At 53.5% G+C, this 23,366-nt stretch overlaps 1 protein-coding gene across 2 annotated transcripts; it reads left to right on the top strand.

Moving 5' to 3' along the window:
- The first annotated feature begins 422 nt into the window (after positions 1 to 422).
- KAT7 (lysine acetyltransferase 7) lies at positions 423 to 19,825 on the top strand. Of its 2 annotated transcripts, none has more exons than XM_056512317.1 (15): positions 423 to 666; positions 1,930 to 2,077; positions 3,208 to 3,384; positions 4,197 to 4,436; positions 6,786 to 6,868; positions 7,056 to 7,145; positions 8,788 to 8,886; positions 9,015 to 9,125; positions 10,469 to 10,660; positions 12,857 to 12,946; positions 14,753 to 14,893; positions 15,240 to 15,333; positions 15,983 to 16,129; positions 17,754 to 17,860; positions 19,250 to 19,825. In XM_056512317.1, the coding sequence occupies exons 1-15, from the start codon at positions 652 to 654 to the stop codon at positions 19,349 to 19,351; spliced, it is 1,836 nt and encodes a 611-aa protein (XP_056368292.1). In that variant the 5' UTR covers positions 423 to 651; the 3' UTR covers positions 19,352 to 19,825. The 2 variants fall into 2 exon arrangements, with proteins under 2 accessions (XP_056368292.1, XP_056368291.1); XM_056512316.1 differs by lacking the exon at positions 423 to 666 and adding an exon at positions 932 to 1,472.
- Positions 19,826 to 23,366: the final 3,541 nt, after the last annotated feature.

The following is a 23,366-nucleotide window of genomic DNA, read 5'->3' on the forward strand; positions in this document are numbered from 1 at the left end:
GTCCGTCCGGGGTCCTTCCCCGTCCTCAGGCCCCCTTCACTCCCCCGCTGCTCCAAGCCGCGCCTCTGGGAAGTTGCGGGCTCGGCGGGGCCGAGGAGCAGCGAGTTAGGGAAGTTCTTTGTCCAAGGAGGGATGGCCCCCCTCCATGGCGCTTTGCCCTTCACAGTTCTCATTCTCGCGGGAGCTCCATCACGATTCCCAATCCCTGGGCTGGCACAGCGCACCCCCAGGGCGCTTCCCGCCTCCACGGAGGAGCTGCCGGTGCTGGGAGCTGCTCGGCGCTGCCCGCACTCATCATGCCAGCCCCGTGCCCTTATCAAAGATGGCGGCCGCCACAGCCGCTCCCGCCCGCAGCTCGCTGCCCGAATCAAAGATGGCGGCGCTCAGCTTCACCGCCGGCTCCGCCTGCCCGGCTCCAAGATGGCGCGCGGTCACGTGACGGGGGGTGTGGGCCGCGTCCCGGCGGAAGCGTGAGGGAGCGAGCGGGGAGCGGCGGCGGGAGCGGCGCTGGCGCCGACGGAGCAGCCGTGCCGCAGCCCGGGGGACACGGCCGGCACCACGGAGTCTGCTAGCGCCAACACCGCGGCGGCCACCGCCGCTTCGCGGGCCGCGGGCGCCGGAGAACAGGCAACTTCGCTGCCCCCGCCCAGGATGCAGCGCAGGAAGGTGAGCACGGCCGAGAACCGGGAGAGGCGGCCGGCGAGGAGACCTGCGGGTTCGTGCCGCTGCTTTCTGCCCTTGGGCAGCGCCTCCGCTCCCTGTCCCGGGCCCAAAACTGGGGGGAAAACAGCGGCCTTGAGCCCCCAACGCCCGCCCCCTGCGCGCTCTGATTGGCTGGAGCGCGAGCAGCTGGGCGCTGATTGGCCGCTCTGCCTGTCACTCATCGCCCCCAACGGCCGCCGTTTCCCTCCCCCGCGGCAGCGGCGGTCCCGCCCCCTGCCGTTTCTGATTGAACGCGCGCTTGCAGCGCTGCCCGTCTATTGGATGGATATCCGTGCCAGTCTGGGCGCTGATTGGCTGGGGCCGCTGTCCGTCCCCCCCACAACGCTCACCGCCCTTGTTTCTCCCTTCCCCCATCACTCGCTGCCCCCCCCCCCCCGTTGGCGTTGCCGTGGGAGCAAGCCTGGCGCTGATTGGCCGCCTCTTGCTGTTAATCACGCGCGGCTGTTCCCGCCTTTTTTCTCCTCGAGCTGCGATTGGTTCGTTTCCCTCTCGGCGCCGCCCACGCGCGCTGTGATTGGCTGGCGCCCTCGCGGCTCCAACGGGTGCAAAACAAAACCGGCCGGCGCGAGGCCGCCTCCCCCGCTCCCCTCATGGCGGCCGCGCCCCCCCCGCTCCCCTCACGGCCGCCGCCATTTGCGCCCCCTCAGGGCTCTGCCCGCCCCGGGGTCCCGCCACCGCCACCCCCAGACTCCCGGTGTCCCCTCAAGGTGTTACGGCTTAACCGCAGCTGCAAATTACGCACAAACCTGGTATGGGGGGAAACAAAATTAAAGCTTGTAGGTTGATACACGTACTGTTTAATAATGAGAAGTGGAGTAAAATGCTGTAATAGTGTTAAATAACTGTGGTAATAGAAAGAGAAAAAGTAGCAATTGCTGATAGTTTCCAGGCCCCCTTTCGATATCCAGAGTGCTCCCCCCACTTTGGGATAATTCCCGAAAATTCCTTCAGTTTATAGAGTGGGAATGATGCTCTGTGGTGGGAGCCAGGTGGGATCACCTATCCTAGTTTCTTATTGAAGAAACTCTGCCTCACTGGCAGAGCAGGAGACAGGAAAAGAAAGGGGGAAAAAAAGAGTTGCTGAGGTGGGATAAACCACATAAACCTCCCAAGCTGAAGTGGCTGGGAGGGGTGGAGAAGGTGAAATACCCGCTCCCATTTTTGTGTTTCTTTAACGAGAGGGGTGCAGTTAACGCTGTGTTTCAGAGGAACGCGGGCAGCAGCTCGGACGGGACGGAGGACTCGGATTTCTCCACGGACCCCGAGCACACGGACAGCTCGGAGAGCGATGGCACCTCCCGCAGGTCCGCCCGCGTCACCCGCTCCTCGGCCCGCCTCAGCCAGAGCTCCCAGGGTGAGCCTGGGGACGGGGAACGCTGCTCCGAACTGGGCAAGGCTGCTCTGAGGCCGGGGAGAGCCTGCTCTGAGCTGGGCAAGGCTGCTCTGAGACCAGGGGAAGCCTTCTCTGAACTGGGCAGAGGCTGCTCCTGAAACTGGGCAAAAGCTCCTCTGAAACCAGAGAAAGCCTTCTCTGAACTGGGCAAGGCTCCTCCTGAAACCAGGGGAAGCCTGCTCTGAACTGGGCAGAGGCTTCTCCTGAAACTGGGCAGAGGCTGCTCCTGAAACTGGGCAAAAGCTTCTCCTTAAACCGGGGAAAGGCTTCTCTAAACTGGGCAAAAGCTCCTCTTTAAACTGGGCAAAGGCTCCTCCTTAAACCAGGGAAAGGCTCCTCTTTGGTGTCCCCATGGTTCCTGGGTGTCCCCCCAGTATAACTGTGGTGTCCTCACACTGTGCCCCCCTGTAACCCTGTGTCCTCTCAGTATAACTCTGCTGTCACCACGCTGTTCCTTCCCCCTGTAACCCTGTCCCCAGTATAACTGTGCTGTCCCCCCTGTAACCCTGTCCCCAGTATAACTGTGCTGTCCCCCCCGTAACCCTGTCCCCCTCTGCCCCCCCGTAACCCTGTCCCCCTCTGCCCCCCTGTAACCCTGTCCCCCCTGTAACCCTGCCCCCCCAGTATAATTGTGCTGTGCCCCTGTAACCCTGTCCTCCTTGTAACCCTGTCCCCCTCTGCCCCCCCTGTAACCCTGTCCCCCCTGTCCCCCTCTGTCCCCCCCGTAACCCTGTCCCCCCCGTAACCCTGCCCCCCTGTAACCCTGTCCCCCCTGTCCCCCCCTGTAACCCTGTCCCCCCTGTAACCTGTCCCCCCCTGTAACCTGTCCCCCCTGTAACCCTGTCCCCCCTGTCCCCCCCTGTAACCCTGTCCCCCCTGTATAACTGTCCTGTCCCGTATGTTCCTCTGCCCCTGTCCCCTGTAACCCTGTCCCCCCTGTAACCCTGTCCCCCCTGGAACCCTGTCCCCCCCTGTAACCCTGTCCCCCCCTGTAACCCTGTCCCCCTGTAACCCTGTCCCCCTGTAACCCTGCCCCCCCTGTAACCTGTCCCCCCCTGTAACCCTGTCCCCCCTGTAACCTGTCCCCCCAGACTCCAGCCCGGTGCGCACGGCGCCGTCGCTGGGCCCGGACGAGCCCGTGTACTCCACCCGGAGGGTGACCCGCAGCCAGCAGCAGCCGGCCCCTGTCACCCCCAAGAAGTACCCGCTGCGCCAGACCCGCTCCTCGGGCTCCGAGACCGAGCAGGCCGTGGACTTCTCGGACAGAGGTGTGTGCGGGGCAGGGAGTGGCCACTGAGGGGCGGGGAGTGGCCACTGAGGGCAGGGAGTGGTCAGTGAGGGCAGGGAGTGGCCACTGAGGGGCGGGGAGTGGCCACTGAGGGGCAGGGAGTGGTCACTGAGGGCAGGGAGTGGCCACTGAGGGCAGGGAGTGGCCACTGAGGGCAGGGAGTGGTCATTCAGGGCAGGGAATGGCCACTCAAGGACAAGAATGGCCACCCTCAGACAGGGAATGGCCACTCAAGGACAAGGAATGGCCACTCAAGGACAAGGAATGGCCACTCAAGGACAGGGAATGGCCACTCAAGGACAGGAATGGCCACTCAAGGACAGGGAATGGCCACTGTCAGACAGGGAATGGCCACTCAAGGACAAGGAATGGCCACTGTCAGACAGGGAATGGCCACTCTCAGACAGGGAATGGCCACTCAAGGACAGGAATGGCCACTGTCAGACAGGGAATGGTCACTCTCAGGGAGCTCCCACCCAATCCCGGGCAGTCCCTCCCACCCCAATCCCGGGCAGTCCCTCCCACCCCAATCCCGGGCAGTCCCTCCCACCCCAATCCCGGGCAGTCCCTCCCACCCCAATCCCGGGCAGTCCCTCCCTCCCCAATCCCGGGCAGTCCCTCCCACCCCGATCCCGGGCAGTCCCTCCCACCCCGATCCCGGGCAGTCCCTCCCACCCCAATCCCGGGCAGTCCCTCCCTCCCCAATCCCGGGCAGTCCCTCCCACCCCAATCCCGGGCAGTCCCTCCCTCCCCAGCCGCCCTGGCAGCCCCATCTCGGCGCTGCCCCCGCAGACACCAAGGCCGCGGCCGAGCAGGACGAGTCTCCCCCGCGCACGCCCACGGGCAACGCGCCCTCCTCGGAGTCGGACATCGACATCTCCAGCCCCAGCGCGTCCCACGACGAGAGCCTGGCCAAGGAGCCGTCGCTCAAGGACTCGGGCAGCGACCTGTCCCACCGGCCCAAGCGCCGCCGCTTCCACGAGAGCTACAACTTCAACATGAAGTGTCCCACGCCAGGCTGCAACTCGCTGGGTGAGGGGGGGCTGAGATGAGGGCTGGGGGTGCAGGCACCTCCAAAATGTGCTCGGTATCGTGTGAAAAATTACCCCAAAATCACCTCAATACCACCTCGAAAATCACTCCAAAATCAGTCCAAAATTACTTCAATATCACCTCGAAAATCTCTCCAAAATTCCCCCCAAAATCACCTCAATACCACCTCGAAAATCTCTCCAAAATTCCCCCCAAAAGCACCTCAATACCACCTCGAAAATCTCTCCAAAATCACTCCAAAATCAGTCCAAAATCACCTCAATACCACCTCGAAAATCTCTCCAAAATTCCCCCCCAAATCAGCCCAAAATCACCTCAATACCACCTCGAAAATCTCTCCAAAATCACTCCAAAATCAGCCCAAAATTACCTCAATACCACCTCGAAAACCCCTCCAAAATCACTCCAAAATCAGCCCAAAATTACCTCAATACCACCTCGAAAACCCCTCCAAAATCACTCCAAAATCAGCCCAAAATTACCTCAATATCACCTCGAAAACCTCTCCAAAATCACTCCAAGATTACCCCAAAATCAACTCCAAAAATGAACTCAAGGTCACTCCAAAGTCACCTCCAGAATCACTCCAAAATTACCCCAAAATCACCTCAATATCACATCTAAAATCTCTCCAAAATCACTCCAAAATCAGCCCAAAATTACCCCAAAATCACCTCAATATCAGCTCTAAAATCCCTTCAAAATCCCTCCAAAATCACCTCCCAAATTAGCCCAAAATCACCTCAATACCACCTCTAAAATCCCTCCAGAATCACTCCAAAATCAGCCCAAAATTACCCCAAAATCTCAATATCACCTCTAAAATCTTTCCAAAATCACTCCAAAATCAGCCCAGAATTACCTCAATATCACCTCTAAAATCTCTCCAAAATTCCCCCCAAAATCACCTCAATACCACCTCGAAAACCTCTCCAAAATCACTCCAAAATTACCCCAAAATCAACTCCAAAAATGAACTCAAGGTCACTCCAAAATCACCTCCAGAATCACTCCAAAATTACCCCAAAATCACCTCAATACCACCTCTAAAATCCCTCCAGAATCTCTCCAAAATCAGCCCAAAAGTACCCCAAAATCACCTCAATATCACCTCCAAGATCACTCGAAAATACCTCTAAAATTACCTCAATATCACCTCCAAAATCCCTTCAAAATTACCTCAATATCACCTCCAAAATTACCCCAAAATCCCCCTAAAATCACCTCAATATCACCTTTAAAATCCCTCGAAAATCACCTCCAAAATCAACTCGATATCACATCCAAAATTACTCCAAAATCACTCCAAAATCGCCTCCAAAATCACCTCAATATCACCTCCAAATTCCCTCCAAATTCCCCCCAAAATCCCCCCGAAATCGTCTCCAAAATCACCTCCAAGATGGGCTCTTTAAGATGCTGTTTATTGTATTTAATATGCTGTTAATTGCATTTAAAATGCTTTTTATTATATTAAAATGATGCAGCCATGCACCCACGGGTGATGGGTGACAGAGCCCAGCCCAGAGCTGTGGGTATATATATATATATATATTCTATTATCTAGTATATGTATATTTTTTTTTGTTTGTTTTTCAATTAGAAAAGTTGTGTGTTCCAGTTTAAGCTAGAAGTTGTTTCTCAGTTTTCTTGCAGTGGAAAATTCTGAGATCTTTTCTCTTCTTGCAACATGGCACTTTTATTTATCTGTAAAAAGTCTTTCTGCTTGGTAAAAACATCTTTTTGTTTGAGGTGGATTTATCTTTGCTCAGAGTCATAAAATCCCCTTCCCATTCATTTTATCCTTTACCTTTTTAGTTACCCAGTAAAACTCACTTAGCAATTCTTTTCTTCTACATCAAAACTTGCTGTAATTTATATCCTTTCTTCAGATTCTACATTCAGATATTTTTCTGTTATACACTGTGATTCCTTCCTGTCAACTCCTTATCCTTCCCAACAGATCAGGAATGTCAGAAATGGGTCTGGGGAGGGGATGTGAGGTGTAAGTGCAGGGGTGATGTTGCTGGAGGTGTTTTTTGGGGGGGGTGATAGGAAAAGGAACCAGATTGGAGGTTCAGGTGTGGGAGAAATTTCAGATTTATGTGCAGGGAGCTGTTTTCTGCCAGAAATAGGATTTTAATCCCAAATTATTGCTCTGGTTGAGTGTGAGAAATATTCTCCTTGCTTTCTAAACTGGGAAGTTTCCTCCTCCCCTCCCCATACCAGTGACTGAGCAGGCTGCTGAGGGTTCTGCCCCTCTGGAGAGCCTTTCCCACCTCCCTGGGGTCATTTCTCAGGATTTTTGTTGTTGCTGCCCCTCTGCAGGACACCTGACTGGGAAACACGAGCGCCACTTCTCCATCTCGGGCTGCCCCCTGTACCACAACCTGTCAGCAGACGAGTGCAAGGTGAGACTGATGCTTTTTCCTCCTCATTTCTCCTCCTCTGGGATCATTTTTAGGTGCTGACCTTGTCATGTGTGAGCAGAGAGCAGCTGCCAGGTGTGAGGCACAGCATCTGTGAGCTGGAGCTCACCTGGGAGGAAGGGGGCACAGGAGCTGCCTGCAGCCCTGACAGGTGAATTTTGGCCTCCAGGTGCGAGCCCAGAGCCGGGACAAGCAGATTGAGGAGAGGATGTTGGCCCACAGGCAGGATGACAACAACAGGCACGCCACCAGGCACCAGGTGAGGGCACAGCCTGAGCTGCTGCTGCAGCACAGCCTGGGCTCCTTCCCCACAGCCTCAGGTGATCCTTCCCTGAATCTGGGATTCCTGCAGAGCTGTGTTCTCAGGGTGATCCTTCCCTAAATCTGGGATTCCTGCAGAGCTGTGTTCTCAGGGTGATCCATCCCTAAATCTGGGATTCCTGCAGAGCTGTGTTCTCAGGGAGATCTTTTCCCTAAATCTGGGATTCCTGCAGAGCTGTGTTCTCAGGGTGATCCTTCCCTAAATCAGGGATTCCTGCAGAGCTGTGTTCTCAGGGTGATCCCTCCCTAAATCTGGAATTCCTGCAGAGCTGTGTTCTCAGGGTGATCCTTCCCTAAATCAGGAATTCCTGCAGAGCTGTGTTCTCAGGGTGATCCCTCCCTAAATCTGGAATTCCTGCAGAGCTGTGTTCTCAGGGTGATCCCTCCCTAAATCAGGGATTCCTGCAGAGCTGTGTTCTCAGGGTGATCCCTCCCTAAATCTGGGATTCCTGCAGAGCTGTGTTCTCAGGGTGATCCTTCCCTAAATCAGGAATTCCTGCAGAGCTGTGTTCTCAGGGTGATCCTTTCCCTAAATCTGGGATTCTGCAGAGCTGTGTTCTCAGGGTGATCCCTCCCTAAATCTGGGATTCCTGCAGAGCTGTGTTCTCAGGATAATCCTTCCCCTGAATCTGGGATTCCTGCAGAGCTGTGTTCTCAGGGTGATCCTTCCCTAAATCAGGAATTCCTGCAGAGCTGTGTTCTCAGGGTGATCCCTCCCTAAATCTGGGATTCCTGCAGAGCTGTGTTCTCAGGATAATCCTTCCCCTGAATCTGGGATTCCTGCAGAGCTGTGTTCTCAGGGAGATCCTTTCCCTAAATCAGGAATTCCTGCAGAGCTGTGTTCTCAGGGTGATCCTTCCCTAAATCAGGAATTCCTGCAGAGCTGTGTTCTCAGGATAATCCTTCCCTGAGTCTGGAATTCCTGCAGAGCTGTGTTCTCAGGATAATCCTTCCCTGAGTCTGGAATTCCTGCAGAGCTGTGTTCTCAGGGTGATCCATCCCTAAATCTGGAATTCCTGCAGAGCTGTGTTCTCAGGGTGATCCATCCCTAAATCTGGGATTCCTGCAGAGCTGTGTTCTCAGGGTGATCCATCCCTAAATCTGGAATTCCTGCAGAGCTGTGTTCTCAGGGTGATCCCTCCCTAAATCTGGGATTCTGCAGAGCTGTGTTCTCAGGGTGATCCCTCCCTAAATCAGGAATTCCTGCAGAGCTGTGTTCTCAGGATAATCCTTCCCCTGAATCTGGAATTCCTGCAGAGCTGTGTTCTCAGGGTGATCCTTCCCTAAATCAGGAATTCCTGCAGAGCTGTGTTCTCAGGGTGATCCCTCCCTAAATCAGGAATTCCTGCAGAGCTGTGTTCTCAGGGTGATCCATCCCTAAATCTGGGATTCTGCAGAGCTGTGTTCTCAGGGTGATCCCTCCCTAAATCTGGGATTCCTGCAGAGCTGTGTTCTCAGGATAATCCTTCCCCTGATTTTGGAATTCAGAGCTCCTAGAGCAGCAGCCAGGATGGAATTCCCAGTGCTGGGGGTGCAGCAGTGTCTGGAGGGGCTGGAGCCCCTCATGGTTTTGTTTTCAGGCCCCCACAGAGAGGCAGCTGCGCTACAAAGAGAAGGTGGCCGAGCTCAGGAAGAAGAGGAACTCTGGGCTGAGCAAGGAGCAGAAGGAGAAATACATGGTAAAGGCAGGAATTTGGTCCTTCCATTCCCCCTGGGGTGCAGTTTAGCTCTCCCAGTCATCCTGCAGCATTCCCAGCTGGAAAAGCTGCAGGATCCAGGACCCAAAGTGCTGTGCTTGGTGTTGCAGGAGCACAGGCAAACCTATGGCAACACCAGGGAGCCCCTGCTGGAGAACCTGACCAGCGAGTACGACCTGGAGCTGTTCAGGAGGGCCCAGGCCCGCGCCTCTGAGGACCTGGTGAGACCCTGCCTGGGGCTGGGGGCACAGGGCAGGGGCAGCACAGGGCTGGAGGGGCAGCAGCAGCTGAGCTCTGTGTCAGGAATGCACAGAGACGTTCCAGGGCTGCTCCCAGGGGCAGTGACAGCTCCAGCTGCCCTGCTGAGGGCTGGTGGCAGCAAAAGCCAGCTCAGCCTTAGCCCCTGAGTGAGCTCACAGCTCCTGTGGAGCTTCCCAAAGCCACATCCCATCCCAGGGAGGGATCAAACAATCCTTTGATGCTTTCCTGGGGCTGAGCCTTGGGCTGTGTCACAGAGCCACAGAGTGACATCATCGAGTGCCACCCTGACCTGGCACCACCCAGTGCCACATCCAGGCCCTTCCAAACACCTCAGGGATGGTGACACTTCCCTGGGCAGCCCCTTCTCATTCCCAATCCCTCTTTCTGGGAAGAAATTCCTCCTCCTGTCCACCTAAACCTGCCCTGGCACAGCTTGGACTGTGTCCCCCTGTCCTGATGTTCCCTGGGAGCAGAGCCTGAGCTTCACCCTCCTGTCAGGGGTTGTGGGGAGCAGTGAGAACCCCCCTGACCCTTTTCCCAGGATGAACACCCCCAGCAGCTCCTCCCTTCACTCCTGTCCTGTCCCTGTCCAGGAAAGGATCGAGGAGTAGTGAGGAGTTTAACAAAAGATCAATTCAGAAATCAATTTCCCACAGCAAAACAAAAAAAATCCCAATTCTCCTCCAGCTGCGCTCCTCACTGCACTCCTGTCCTGTGTCAGGGGCTTTGGGGAGCAGTGAGATCTCCCCTGAATAAACACCCCCAGCAGCTCCTGCCCTGTGTCAGGAGAGGATCAAGGAGTAGCGAGGAGTTTAATGAAAGATGAATTCAGAAACAAATTTCCCACAGGAAAACAAAAAAAAGTCCAGATTCTCCTCCAGCTGTGCTCCTCACAACACTCCAGTCCTGTTTCAGAGGTTTTGGGGAGCAATGAGATGTCCCCTGACCCTTTTCCCAGGATAACACCCCCAGCAGCTCCTGCCCTGTGTCAGGAAAGGATCAAGGAGTAGCGAGGAGTTTAATGAAAGATGAATTCAGAAACAAATTTCCCACAGCAAAACAAACCAATCCCACTTCTCCTCCAGCTGTGCTCCTCCTGTGTCTGGAGTTTTGGGGAGCAATGAGATGTCCTCTGACCCTTTTCCCAGGATAACACCCCCAGCTGCTCCTGCCCTGTGTCAGGAGAGGATCGGGGAGTAGTGAGGAGTTTAACGAAAGATCAATTCAGAAGCAAATTTCCCACAGCAAAACAAACCAATCCCATTCTCCTCCAGCTGCTTTTGACCATGTTGTCCCTGGGCAGGAGAAGCTGCGGCTGCAGGGGCAGATCACGGAGGGCAGTAACATGATCAAGACGATCGCGTTCGGGCGCTACGAGCTGGACACGTGGTACCACTCGCCCTACCCCGAGGAGTACGCGCGCCTCGGCCGCCTCTACATGTGCGAGTTCTGCCTCAAGTACATGAAGAGCCAGACCATCCTGCGCAGGCACATGGTCAGGGCGGGGCTGGGGAGGGGCTCACTGCTGCTGGGAGCCTGCTGTGGGGTGGGGAGGGGTTAACTCCTGCTGGGAGCCTGCTGTGGGGTGGGGAGGGGTTAATTCCTGCTGGGAGCCTGCTGTGGGGTGGGGAGGGGTTAACTCCTGCTGGGAACGTGCTGTGGGGTGGGGAGGGGTTAACTCCTGCTGGGAGCCTGCTGTGGGGTGGGGAGGGGTTAACTCCTGCTGGGAACCTGCTGTGGGGTGGGGAGGGGTTAACTCCTGTTGGGAACCTGCTGTGGGGTGGGGAGGGGCTCACTCCTGCTGGGAGCCTGCTGTGGGGTGGGGAGGGGCTCACTCCTGCTGTGGGACCCTGAAGGGTTAACTCCTGCTGGGAGTGCTGTACAGGGGATGGGATGGGATGGGATGGGATGGGATGGGATGGGATGGGATGGGATGGGATGGGATGGGATGGGATGGGATGGGATGGGATGGGGTTAACTCCTGCTGGGAACCTGCTGTGGGACCACTGAAGGGTTAATTCCTGCTGGGAGTGCCACTGTGGGATGGGATGGGGTTCATTCCTGCTGGGAGCCCTGCTGTGGGATCCCTGAAGGGTTAACTCCTGCTGGCAACCCTGCTGTGGGATGGGGAGGGGTTCACTCCTGTTGGGAGTGCTGTACAGGGGATGGGATGGGGTTAATTCCTGCAGGGAATTCTGCTCTGGGACCAGGGAGGGGTTAATTCCTGCTGGGAGTTCTGCTCTGGGGTGGGGAGGGGTTCATTCCTGCTGGGAACTCTGCTCTAGGATCCCTGAAGGGTTCAGTCCTGCTGGGAGTGCTGCTGTGCAACCACTGAAGGGTTAATTCCTGCTGGGAGTGCTGTACAGGGGATGGATGGGGAGGGTTTAATTCCTGCTGGGAATTCTGCTCTGGGACCACTGAAGGGCTCAGTTCCACTGGGAATCCTGCTCTGTTCCTGAGCTCATTCCCATGGGAATCCTGCTCTGGGGGTGGGTTCATCTCCACTGGGAATGCTGCTCTGTCCATGGGTTCATTCCCACTGGGAATGCTGCTCTGTCCATGGGTTCATTCCCACTGGGAATGCTGCTCTGTCCATGGGTTCATTCCCACTGGGAATGCTGCTCTGTCCATGGGTTCATTCCCACTGGGAATGCTGCTCTGTCCATGGGCCCATTCCCATGGGAATCCTGTCCCATGAGCTCATTCCTAATGGGAATCCTGCTCTGTCCATGGGCCCATTCCCAATAAGGATCCTGCTGTGTCCCTGGTGCCCAGCCCTGCACATGAACAGTTCTGACACCCTGCCTGGGGGGCTCTGGGGGTCTCTGGGGGGCCAGGCTGCCCTGCGCTGTCCCCCAGCCCTGTGCTGTCCCCATCCCTGTACTGTCCCCATCCCTGTGCTGTCCCCTGCAGCCCTGGCTGTCCCCTGCAGCCCTGTGCTGTCCCCATCCCTGTGCTGTCCCCTGCAGCCCTGTGCTGTCCCCTGCAGCCCTGGCTGTCCCCATCCCTGTGCTGTCCCCTGCAGCCCTGTGCTGTCCCCATCCCTGTGCTGCCCCTGCAGCCCTGTGCTGTCCCCTGCAGCCCTGGCTGTCCCCTGCAGCCCTGTGCTGCCCCTGCAGCCCTGTGCTGTCCCCTGCAGCCCTGGCTGTCCCCTGCAGCCCTGTGCTGTCCCCATCCCTGTGCTGTCCCCATCCCTGTGCTGTCCCCCTGCAGCCCTGGCTGTCCCCTGCAGCCCTGTGCTGTCCCCATCCCTGTGCTGTCCCCATCCCTGTGCTGTCCCCCTGCAGCCCTGTGCTGTCCCCTGCAGCCCTGTGCTGTCCCCATCCCTGTGCTGTCCCCTGCAGCCCTGTGCTGTCCCCATCCCTGTGCTGTCCCCAGCCCTGTGCTGTCCCCTGCAGCCCTGGCTGTCCCCATCCCTGTGCTGTCCCCATCCCTGTGCTGTCCCCTGCAGCCCTGTGCTGTCCCCTGCAGCCCTGGCTGTCCCCATCCCTGTGCTGTCCCCATCCCTGTGCTGTCCCCTGCAGCCCTGTGCTGTCCCCATCCCTGTGCTGTCCCCAGCCCTGTGCTGTCCCCTGCAGCCCTGGCTGTCCCCAGCCCTGTGCTGTCCCCATCCCTGTGCTGTCCCCTGCAGCCCTGTACTGTCCCCTGCAGCCCTGGCTGTCCCCAGCCCTGCTCTGTGTCCCTGTCACAGGCCAAGTGTGTCTGGAAACACCCCCCAGGGGACGAGATCTACCGCAAGGGCTCCATCTCTGTCTTCGAGGTGGATGGCAAGAAAAACAAGGTGAGGGGTCTGGGTGGCCCTGGAGGTGGCCAGGGTGGCTCTGAAGGTACCAGGGTGGCTCTGCAGGTGACCAGGGTGGCCCTGCAGGTGACCAGGGTGGCCCTGGAGGTGGCCAGGGTGGCTCTGAAGGTACCAGGATGGCTCTGCAGGTGGCCAGGATGGCCCTGCAGGTGGCCAGGGTGGCTCTGAAGGTACCAGGGTGGCTCTGCAGGTGGCCAGGGTGGCTCTGCAGGTGGCCAGGGTGGCTCTGCAGGTGGCCAGGGTGGCCCTGCAGGTGGCCAGGGGGGCTCTGAAGGTACCAGGGTGGCCCTGGAGGTGGCCAGGGTGGCTCTACAGGTAACCAGGGTGGCCCTGGAGGTGGCCAGGGTGGCTCCACAGGTGGCCAGGGTGGCCCTGCAGGTGGCCAGGGTGGCTCTGAAGGTACCAGGGTGGCCCTGCAGGTGGCCAGGGTGGCCCTGCAGGTACCCAGGGTGGCCCTGCAGGTGGCCAGGGTGGCTCCACAGGTGGCCAGGGTGGCCCTGCAGGTGGCCAGGGTGGCTCCACAGGTGACCAGGGTGGCTCTGAAGGTACCAGGGTGGCCCTGCAGGTGGCCAGGGTGGCTCTACAGGTGGCCAGGGTGGCTCTGCAGGTAACCAGGGTGGCCCTGCAGGTGGCCAGTATGGTTCCACAGGTGGCCAGGGTGGCCCTGGAGGTGGCCAGGGTGGCTCTGAAGGTACCAGGGTGGCTCTGCAGGTGGCCAGGGTGGTTCTGCAGGTGGCCAGGGTGGTTCTGCAGGTGGCCAGGGTGGCCCTGCAGGTGACCAGGGTGGCTCTGCAGGTGGCCAGGGTGGCCCTGAAGGTGGCCAGGGTGGCTCTGAAGGTACCAGGGTGGCCCTGCAGGTGGCCAGGGTGGCTCCACAGGTGGCCAGGGTGGCCCTGCAGGTGGCCAGGGTGGCTCTGAAGGTACCAGGGTGGCCCTGGAGGTGGCCAGGGTGGCTCTACAGGTGGCCAGGGTGGCTCTGCAGGTGGCCAGGGTGGCCCTGCAGGTGGCCAGGGTGGCTCTGCAGGGGGCCAGGGTGGCCCTGAAGGTGGCCAGGGTGGCTCCACAGGTAACCAGGGTTGCCCTACTGCTCTTGCTTCACCAATTTTAATTTTTTTTTCTCTAAGATAGAATTAGGATGAAGGCAATACAGATATAACTTTAAATATAAGGAGAAACTTTATTACTAGAGACCATAATAAAAACAAAAAGCCAAACTTAGAATAAAACTTCAGACTGCTTTTTCTTTTCTCTTATGCTTTTTTTTTTAATACTGAAAATGTTCAGAAAACAATTTAGTTTGTTTTAGAAAGGGTCCAGGGTGGTGTTACCTTTTAAAAAAACAGAAATAAAAAAGTTTTCCCCAATTTTTTTTCACAAAACCACATAAACTTTCTCATGAACACAACAATGTGTCAATCTCAAAAATCCGGCAGCAATTAGTCCTTGTCAAGTACAGAGGAAACTACCCAGGTCTGGGCAAGCAGAACTTTTTAACAGACCTTTACAGAGCCTCCCAGTGGCCCTGCAGGCCCTGCTCACAGAGGGGCTGCTGGGTTCCTGTTCCTGCAGGAATTTTGTTTCCTCACAGGGCAGGATCCAGGTTCATCCATCCCCATCACGTGGAATTATTTCCTGGCCCAGCTGCTCTGTCCCCCATCATTTCTCAGATAATTCTGAATTATTTTTCTTGTCCTTTCCCAGGTGGTTTTGCCCACATTTGGGGTATCCCACTGGAATAAAAACCTGCATCTATTTTTTATATTTATTCCTTTATTTTGTGCCCAGATTTACTGTCAGAACCTGTGTCTGCTGGCAAAGCTTTTCCTGGACCACAAAACTCTTTATTACGACGTGGAGCCCTTCCTGTTCTATGTCATGACAGAGGCTGACAACACTGGCTGCCACCTGATTGGGTATTTCTCCAAGGTCAGTGCAAAACCCCCTCCCAAAAATGGGATTTAGGGCCCTTTTCAGCCCTGAATCCCCTCTGCTGCTTTGGGAACAGGACAAAATCCAAGACAAAAATCCCTCTTGGGTGAGGGATTGCAGCTGCTCCATCTCATTCCCAGCCAAAAACCAAACCAGCTCTGAGGAATTGGTGGTTGCAGGAAGCAGAGTTTCATTAGGGAGAAAAAAAAAAAAAAAATGGGAAGGAATGTGGAGAAAAATGCATTAAAATAAATATTAATCACCTTTTTTTTTTTTTTTTTTTTAAATAAAATAGTTAAAAGAATAAAAATTCTGACTTTTGTCCCCCTGTTCTTGTTGCCAGGAGAAGAATTCCTTCCTCAACTACAACGTGTCCTGCATCCTGACCATGCCCCAGTACATGAGACAAGGCTATGGCAAAATGCTCATTGACTTCAGTGAGTGTGTGGGGAGGGGGAATCCCAGGGAGAAAGTTCCAGGGAATTGCCTGGAAATTCCAGGGCAGAAATTCCAGGGAATTGCCTGGAAATTCCAGGGAGAAAAATTCCAGGGAATTGCCTGGAAATTCCAGGGAGAAAATTCCAGGGAATTGCCTGGAAATTCCAGGGCAGAAATTCCAGGGAATTGCCTGGAAATTCCAGGGCAGAAATTCCAGGGAGAAAAATTCCAGGGAATTGCCTGGAAATTCCAGGGCAGAAATTCCAGGGAATTGCCTGGAAATTCCAGGGAGAAAAGTTCCAGGGAATTGCCTGGAAATTCCAGGGAGAAAAGTTCCAGGGAATTGCCTGGAAATTCCAGGGAGAAAAGTTCCAGGGAATTGCCTGGAAATTCCAGGGAGAAAAATTCCAGGGAATTGCCTGGAAATTCCAGGGCAGAAATTCCAGGGAATTGCCTGGAAATTCCAGGGAGAAAAATTCCAGGGAATTGCCTGGAAATTCCAGGGCAAAATTTCCAAATTCCTCCAGCTCCACCAGGAAATCTCTGCTGGGGCAGCCTTTCATCCTGGCTCATTGCTGAGTTTAAATAATTTAAAAATATGTTTAAATTAAATAAATATTTTATTTTTATTTTTTTGTTGTTTTTTAGGTTATTTGCTGTCTAAAGTAGAAGAAAAAGTTGGTTCCCCTGAGCGTCCCCTGTCTGACCTGGGCCTGATCAGCTACAGGAGCTACTGGAAGGAAGTTCTGCTGAGGTACCTGCACAACTTCCAGGGCAAGGAGATCTCCATCAAAGGTCAGGGGGAATTTTGGGCATATTTACATTTACATTTATATATTTATATTTTTATTTTTATTTCTATTTTAATTTTAATTTTAATTTTTATATTTATATTTATATTTATATTTATATTTATTTTATTTAATTTTATTTTTATTTATATTTATACTTTAGATCTATAGATATTCATTTATATTATAAACATAATATATTTATACTATGGATATTCATATGCATATTCATATTTATCATATTTATCATATTTATCATATTTATCAATTTATCATATTTATAATAGATATTTTGTTTTATATTTTACATTATATATTTATATTCATATTCATCATAGTTATAATAGTTATAACAGTTATTTTTTTTTTATAATTTATATTTATATTTGTACTTGTATTTATATATTAACATTCATATCCATATTTATAATATTTATAACATTTATTATATTTATAATATTTATATGTGTATTTATTTTTATGTTTTATAATATTTATATTTACATTAATATTCATATTCATCATAGTTATAATAGTTATAATAGTTATAACAGTTATTTTTATTTTTATATTTTATAATATTTATATTTGTACTTGTATTTATATATTCATATTAATATTTATAATATTTATCATATTAATAATATTTACAATATTTATCATATACTATTTATATTTATTTTATTTTAATATTTTATACTATTTAATTTATATTTATATTTATATTTATATTTATATTTATATTTATATTTATATTTATATTTATATTTATATTTATATTTATATTTAATGGGCTATTCCTGTGGTTGGGAATGGCTCCTTCCCACCCCTGCCAGCAGCAAAGATTTTCAGAGTTTTGAAAGGCTGGATTGGCTGCTTTGTGAAAAAAAATATGATTTTAGAAAGATTCAGAAAAAAAAAAAAAAAAGTTTAGTCCAGCTGTGTATTAGGGCTGTTCTGGGGGTTCTTGGGTTGTTTTGGGGGATCCCAGGTGTCATGGGTCTGTTTTTGGGGCTCTGGGTCTGTTTTTGGGGGGCCCTGTGGCTGTTTTTGGGGGGCCCTGTGGCTGTTTTTGGGTCTGGTTTTGGGGGGCTTTGGGTCTGGTTTTGGGGGGCCCTGGGTCAGTTTTTGGGGCCCTGGGTCAGTTTTTGGGGCCCTGTGGCTGTTTTTGGGGCTCTGAGGCTGTTTTTGGGGCTGTTTTTGGGGGGCCCTGGGGCTGTTTTTGGGGCTGTTTTTGGGGCTCTGGGTCTGTTTTTGGGGGGCCCTGTGGCTGTTTTGGGGCTCTGGGTCTGTTTTTGGGGCTGTTTGGGGCCCTGAGGCTGTTTTGGGGCTGTTTTTGGGGCTGTTTTTGGGGCTGGTTTTGGGCTGTTTTTGGGGCTGTTTTTGGGGCTGTTTTAGGCTGTTTTTGGGGCTGTTTTTGGGGCTGTTTTTGGGCTGTTTGGGGCTCTGGGTCAGTTTTTGGGGCTGTTTTGGGGCTGTTTTTGGGGCTCTGGGTCTGTTTTTGGGGCTGGTTTTGGGGCTGTTTGGGGCTCTGAGGCTGTTTTGGGCTCTGGGTCAGTTTTTGGGTCAGTTTTTGGGGTGTTTTGGGTCTGTTTTTGGGGGGGCTCTGAGGCAGGCTGTGCTTGCAGAGATCAGCCAGGAGACAGCTGTGAACCCCGTGGACATCGTCAGCACCCTGCAGGCCCTGCAGATGCTCAAGTACTGGAAGGGCAAACACCTGGTGCTGAAGAGACAGGTCAGCCAGCTGGGCCTTCCTGCTGCTGTTCTGCTGCTGTTCTGCTGTAGTTCTGCTGTAGCTCTGCTGTAGCTCTGCTGCAGTTCTGCTGTAGCTCTGCTGCAGTTCTGCTGTAGTTCTGCTGTAGCTCTGCTGTAGCTCTGCTATAGCTCTGCTGTAGCTCTGCTGTAGTTTTGCTGTTGTTCTGCTGCTGTTCTTTTTCTGTTATTTTGCTGTTATTTTTCTGTTCCTTTGCTGTTGTTTTGCTGTTATTTTTCTGTTCTTTTTCTGTTCTTTTGCTGCTATTTTGCTGCTTTCTGGCCCATCCATTTTGCTGTTCCTTTGCTGTTCTTTTGCTGCTTTTCTGCTGCAGTTTTGCTGCAGTTTTGCTGTTCCTTTGCTGCTGTTTTGCTGCTCTCTGGCCCATCCATTTTTCTGTTATTTTTCTGTTATTTTTTTCTGTTATTTTTTTCTGTTATTTTTTTCTGTTATTTTTTTCTGTTATTTTTTTCTGTTATTTTTTTCTGTTATTTTTCTGTTATTTTTCTGTTATTTTTCTGTTTTTTTTTTTCTGTTATTTTGCTGCTGTTGTGCTGCTCTCTGACCCATCCATTTGCTGTTCTTTTCTGTTACTTTTCTGTTCCTTTGCTGCTGTTTTGCTCCTCTCTGGCCCATCCATTTTTCTGTTATTTTTCTGTTATTTTGCTGTTAGTTTGCTGTTAGTTTGCTGTTGTTCTGCTGCAGTTTTTCTGTTATTTTGCTGTTACTTTGCTGCTGTTGTGCTGCTCTCTGGCCCATCCATTTTGCTGCTGTTTCGCTGTTGTTCTGCTGCAGATTTGCTGTTATTTTTCTGTTATTTTTTTCTGTTATTTTTTTCTGTTATTTTTTTCTGTTATTTTTTTCTGTTATTTTTTTCTGTTATTTTTTTCTGTTATTTTTTTCTGTTATTTTTTTCTGTTATTTTTCTGTTATTTTTCTGTTATTTTTTCTGTTATTTTGCTGCTGTTGTGCTGCTCTCTGGCCCATCCATTTGCTGTTATTTTTCTGTTACTTTTCTGTTCCTTTGCTGCAGTTTGGCTCCTCTCTGGCCCATCCATTTTTCTGTTATTTTTCTGTTATTTTGCTGCTGTTTTGCTGCTCTCTGGCCCATCCATTTTTCTGTTATTTTGCTGTTAGTTTGCTGTTAGTTTGCTGTTGTTCTGCTGCAGTTTTTCTGTTATTTTGCTGTTCCTTTGCTGCTGTTGTGCTGCTCTCTGGCCCATCCATTTTGCTGTTATTTTGCTGTTATTTTGCTGTTGTTCTGCTGCAGTTTTTCTGCTATTTTTCTGTTATTTTGCTGCTGTTTGGCTCCTCCCTGGCCCATCCATCCTGCCCTGGGTGCTCCCCAGCCCTCACTCCCCCTCTCCCCAGGACCTGATCGACGAGTGGATCGCCAAGGAGGCCAAGAGGTCCAACAGCAACAAGACCATGGACCCCAGCTGCCTCAAGTGGAGCCCCCCCAAGGGCACCTAGGTGTCCCCAGCAGTGTCCCCAGTGGAGCAGCTGCAGTGTCCCCAGGGCAGCTCACAGGTCACCCCCCTGGCCTCCCCACAGTTCTGAGGAACTGGCCAGTTTCAGCCTCAGTGAGGCCGCCAGGACTGCAAAGAGTTGGAGCCCCAGGGAGCTGGGGGGGCTCTGAGCCTGTCCCTCTGTCCCTCCTCTGTCCCTCTGTCCCTCTGGCCCTGTGGGGCAGCCCCAGTGCTGCTCCCATCCCATGTCTGACATAGCTTTAGTGGGATCATCCCCCCTTCTCCAGCACATCCTCACTCAACTGCTCCTGTCCAGCCAGAGCTGCCCTGGGGGACCCCTGGGTGCTCCTGTCCCCCTCCTGCACCCCCAGCCCTGCTGGAGCCACCTCTGGGTTACAATTCCCCTTTTCCCTGTGTGTGTCTCCTGGAATTGCTGAGTTCCTGTACATAAACAACCTACTGAGTGTGTTCCCCTGGAGATGTTTTTTCCCAGAGCAGCTTCCCTGCAGTTGCAGGTCCCTTTTCAGTGGAGTTTTTTGGGGTTTTTTTCCCATCCCAGGCTGAAGGAATCCAAACTTTGGCCTTTCCCAAAGAGCCCCAGGAGCTCCCAGCTCCAATCCCAGGAGCTGTTGGGCTGCTGTGCCCAGGGAGGGATGGATTCCCTGAAAGATAAAAAACAAAAAGCTTTGATTCCTCCCTCCCATCAGCAGAAATATCCTGGAATGGCCTCCCAGTAAAACCACTGTCCTTGTGTCACCTGTCCCTGGGTGGCTCCAGTGTCACTGACAGGGGGACAGCTCTGGGAAGGGCTGGTGGCATCCCAGTGCTGATTCCAGTGATCCCAGTGCTGATTCCAGTGATCCCAGTTCTGATCCCCTGATCCAAACACTGATTCCAGTGATCCCAGTGCTGATTCCAGTGATCCCAGTGCTGATTCCAGTGATCCCAGTTCTGATTCCAGTGATCCCAGTGCTGATTCCGTGATCCCAGCTCTGATTCCAGTGATCCCAGTTCTGTTTCCAGTGATCCCAGTTCTGATTCCAGTGATCCCAGTGCTGATTCCAGTGATCCCAGTGCTGATCCCCTGATCCCAGTTCTGATTCCAGTGATCCCAGCGCTGATTCCAGTGATCCCAGCGCTGATTTCCTCAATCCCAGCTCTGATTCCAGTGATCCCAGTGCTGATTTCCTCAGTCCCAGCCCAAATTTCAGTGGTCCTGACACTGATTTCTCCATCCCAGCACTGATTTCTCCATCCCAGCACTGGTTTCTCCATCCCAGCAGCTCCTCCCGCTCCAGGCTGGGCCCTGAGGCACTCCTGGGCAGGTTGGATCCATTCCCATTCCCCACTGCCCCATCCTGACTGGGAAAGTTCCCTCCTTCATCCTGGAACCTCCACCCAGCCCCTGTGTCAGTGTGGGCATTCCTGACTCTGCTGCAGATTCCCAGAGTGTCCCAGGAGTGTCCCATGTGTGTCCCAGGAGTGTCCCAGGAGTGTCCCAGGGTGTCCCAGGAGTGTCCCAGAGTGTCCCAGGAGTGTCCCAGGGTGTCCCAGAGTGTCCCAGGAGTGTCCCAGGGTGTCCCAGGAGTGTCCCAGGAGTGTCCCAGAGTGTCCCAGGGTGTCCCAGGGTGTCCCAGGAGTGTCCCAGGGTGTCCCAGGAATGTCCCAGAGTGTCCCAGGAGTGTCCCAGGGTGTCCCAGAGTGTCCCAGAGTGTCCCAGAGTGTCCCAGAGTGTCCCAGGGTGTCCCAGGAGTGTCCCAGGAGTGTCCCAGAGTGTCCCAGGAGTGTCCCAGGAGTGTCCCAGAGTGTCCCAGGGGTCAGGGCAGCCCGGGGGGGTTCCCATCCCTGCTCCTGTTCCCGCCCTGCTGGCAGTCGCTGCTGTGCCCCCTCCTCAATAAAAGCACGTTCTGCTCCAGCCGTGGCCTTGCTTCCCCCGCTGCTGCTCTGGATCCCAGCCTGGGGGTTTGGGAGTGGGGCTGGAGCAGCCTTGAGTCTGTCCCTAAATATCCTGCTCTGGACACTTCCAGTGCTTTAAACCCTTTCCATCAGGGAATTTTTCTCTGCTGTTCATCCCAAACCTCCCCTGGCACAACCTGGAGCTGTTACAGGAATGACAAAGAGTTTCCCCTTTCCACGATGGAATTTCTCCCTGATCTCCATCCCAAACCCTGGCACAACCAGGGACAAGAAGAGTTTTCCCCAAGCTGAGGGAAAGTGCTGAAGGAAAATTCCCTGAATTTGCAGGAGCTGCTCTGTGCCTCCTGATCCTTCTGCTGCTGGAATTCCTGCTGGCTTCTGCCTTTCATGGGACAGGATGTGCTGGCACAGCCAGGAGGGAACAGGGGCTGTGCCTGAGTGTCCCTGAGTGTCCCCAAGTGTTTGAGTGTCCCCAGTGTTCCTGAGTGTCCCCAAGTGTCTCTGAGTGTCCCCAAGAGTTCCTGAGTGTCCCCAAGAGTTCCTGAGTGTCCCCAAGTGTTTGAGTGTCCCCCAGTGTTTCTGAGTGTCCCCAAGTGTTTCTGAGTGTCCCCAAGTGTCCCTGAGTGTCCCCAAGTGTTTGAGTGTCCCTGAGTGTCCCCAGTGTCCCTGAGTGTCCCTGAGTGTCCCCAAGTGTCCCTGAGTGTCCCTGAGTGTCCCTGAGTGTCCCCAAGTGTTTGAGTGTCCCCCAGTGTGCCTGAGTGTCCCCAAGTGTTCCTGAGTGTCCCCAGTGTTCCTGAGTGTCCCCAAGTGTTCCTGAGTGTCCCCAAGAGTTCCTGAGTGTCCCCCAGTGTCCTGAGTGTCCCCAAGTGTTCCTGAGTGTCCCCAAGTGTTTGAGTGTCCCCCAGTGTTCCTGAGTGTCCCCAAGTGTTCCTGAGTGTCCCCAAGTGTTTGAGTGTCCCCAGTGTCCCTGAGTGTCCCCCAGTGTCCTGAGTGTCCCCAGTGTCCCTGAGTGTCCCCAGTGTTCCTGAGTGTCCCCAAGAGTTCCTGAGTGTCCCCAGTGTTCCTGAGTGTCCCTGAGTGTCCCCAAGTGTTCCTGAGTGTCCCCAAGTGTCCTGAGTGTCCCCAAGTGTTTGAGTGTCCCTGAGTGTCCCCAAGTGTCCCTGAGTGTCCCCAAGGAGTGTCCCCAAGTGTTCCTGAGTGTCCCCAAGTGTCCTGAGTGTCCCCCAGTGTCTGAGTGTCCCCAAGTGTTTGAGTGTCCCCAGTGTTCCTGAGTGTCCCCAAGTGTTTGAGTGTCCCCAGTGTCCCTGAGTGTCCCCAAGAGTTCCTGAGTGTCCCCAGTGTTCCTGAGTGTCCCCAAGTGTTTGAGTGTCCCCAGTGTCCCTGAGTGTCCCCAGTGTTCCTGAGTGTCCCCAAGTGTTTGAGTGTCCCCAGTGTCCCTGAGTGTCCCCCAGTGTCCTGAGTGTCCCCAGTGTCCCTGAGTGTCCCCAGTGTCCCTGAGTGTCCCCAAGTGTTCTGAGTGTCCCCAGTGTCCCTGAGTGTCCCCAGTGTCCCTGAGTGTCCCCAAGTGTCCTGAGTGTCCCCAAGTGTCCCTGAGTGTCCCCAGTGTTCCTGAGTGTCCCCCAGTGTCCCTGAGTGTCCCCAGTGTCCCTGAGTGTCCCCAAGTGTTTGAGTGTCCCTGGCTCTGGGTTTGAGCCTCCCCACGCAGCTCCTGCCCAGGGCAGTTCAGCTATTCCTGGGATCATCCCCTGTCATTATCTCAGCCTTTCCTGCCCTCCCCAGCCCGGCCCACGCGGCCCCAAAACCACCAGAGGTGCAAGAGGAAAAAAAAGAAAAACAAAACAAAACAAAAACCAGGAGAGGGAAAAGAAAACATCCCCAGGAAACCACGGGTGCCAAAGGCTGCTGTGGCTCTCCTGCCCCCAGGACCTGCCACCTCCCTGGATTTGGGGATCTGAAACCCCCCTCTGGCCCGGGGTGCCCCAAACCCCGGATCTGGCACTGCCAGGGGTGGAGCATCCACGTTTTCCATGGAATTCCCATCCCAGCCCCTCCTCCCCAGTGCTCCCAGTTCTGGCACAGCTGGAACTGGGAACAGGGAATTT

The sequence above is a fragment of the Oenanthe melanoleuca genome, chromosome 27 (genome assembly GCF_029582105.1).
Source record: "Oenanthe melanoleuca isolate GR-GAL-2019-014 chromosome 27, OMel1.0, whole genome shotgun sequence".
NCBI lineage: Eukaryota > Metazoa > Chordata > Aves > Passeriformes > Muscicapidae > Oenanthe > Oenanthe melanoleuca.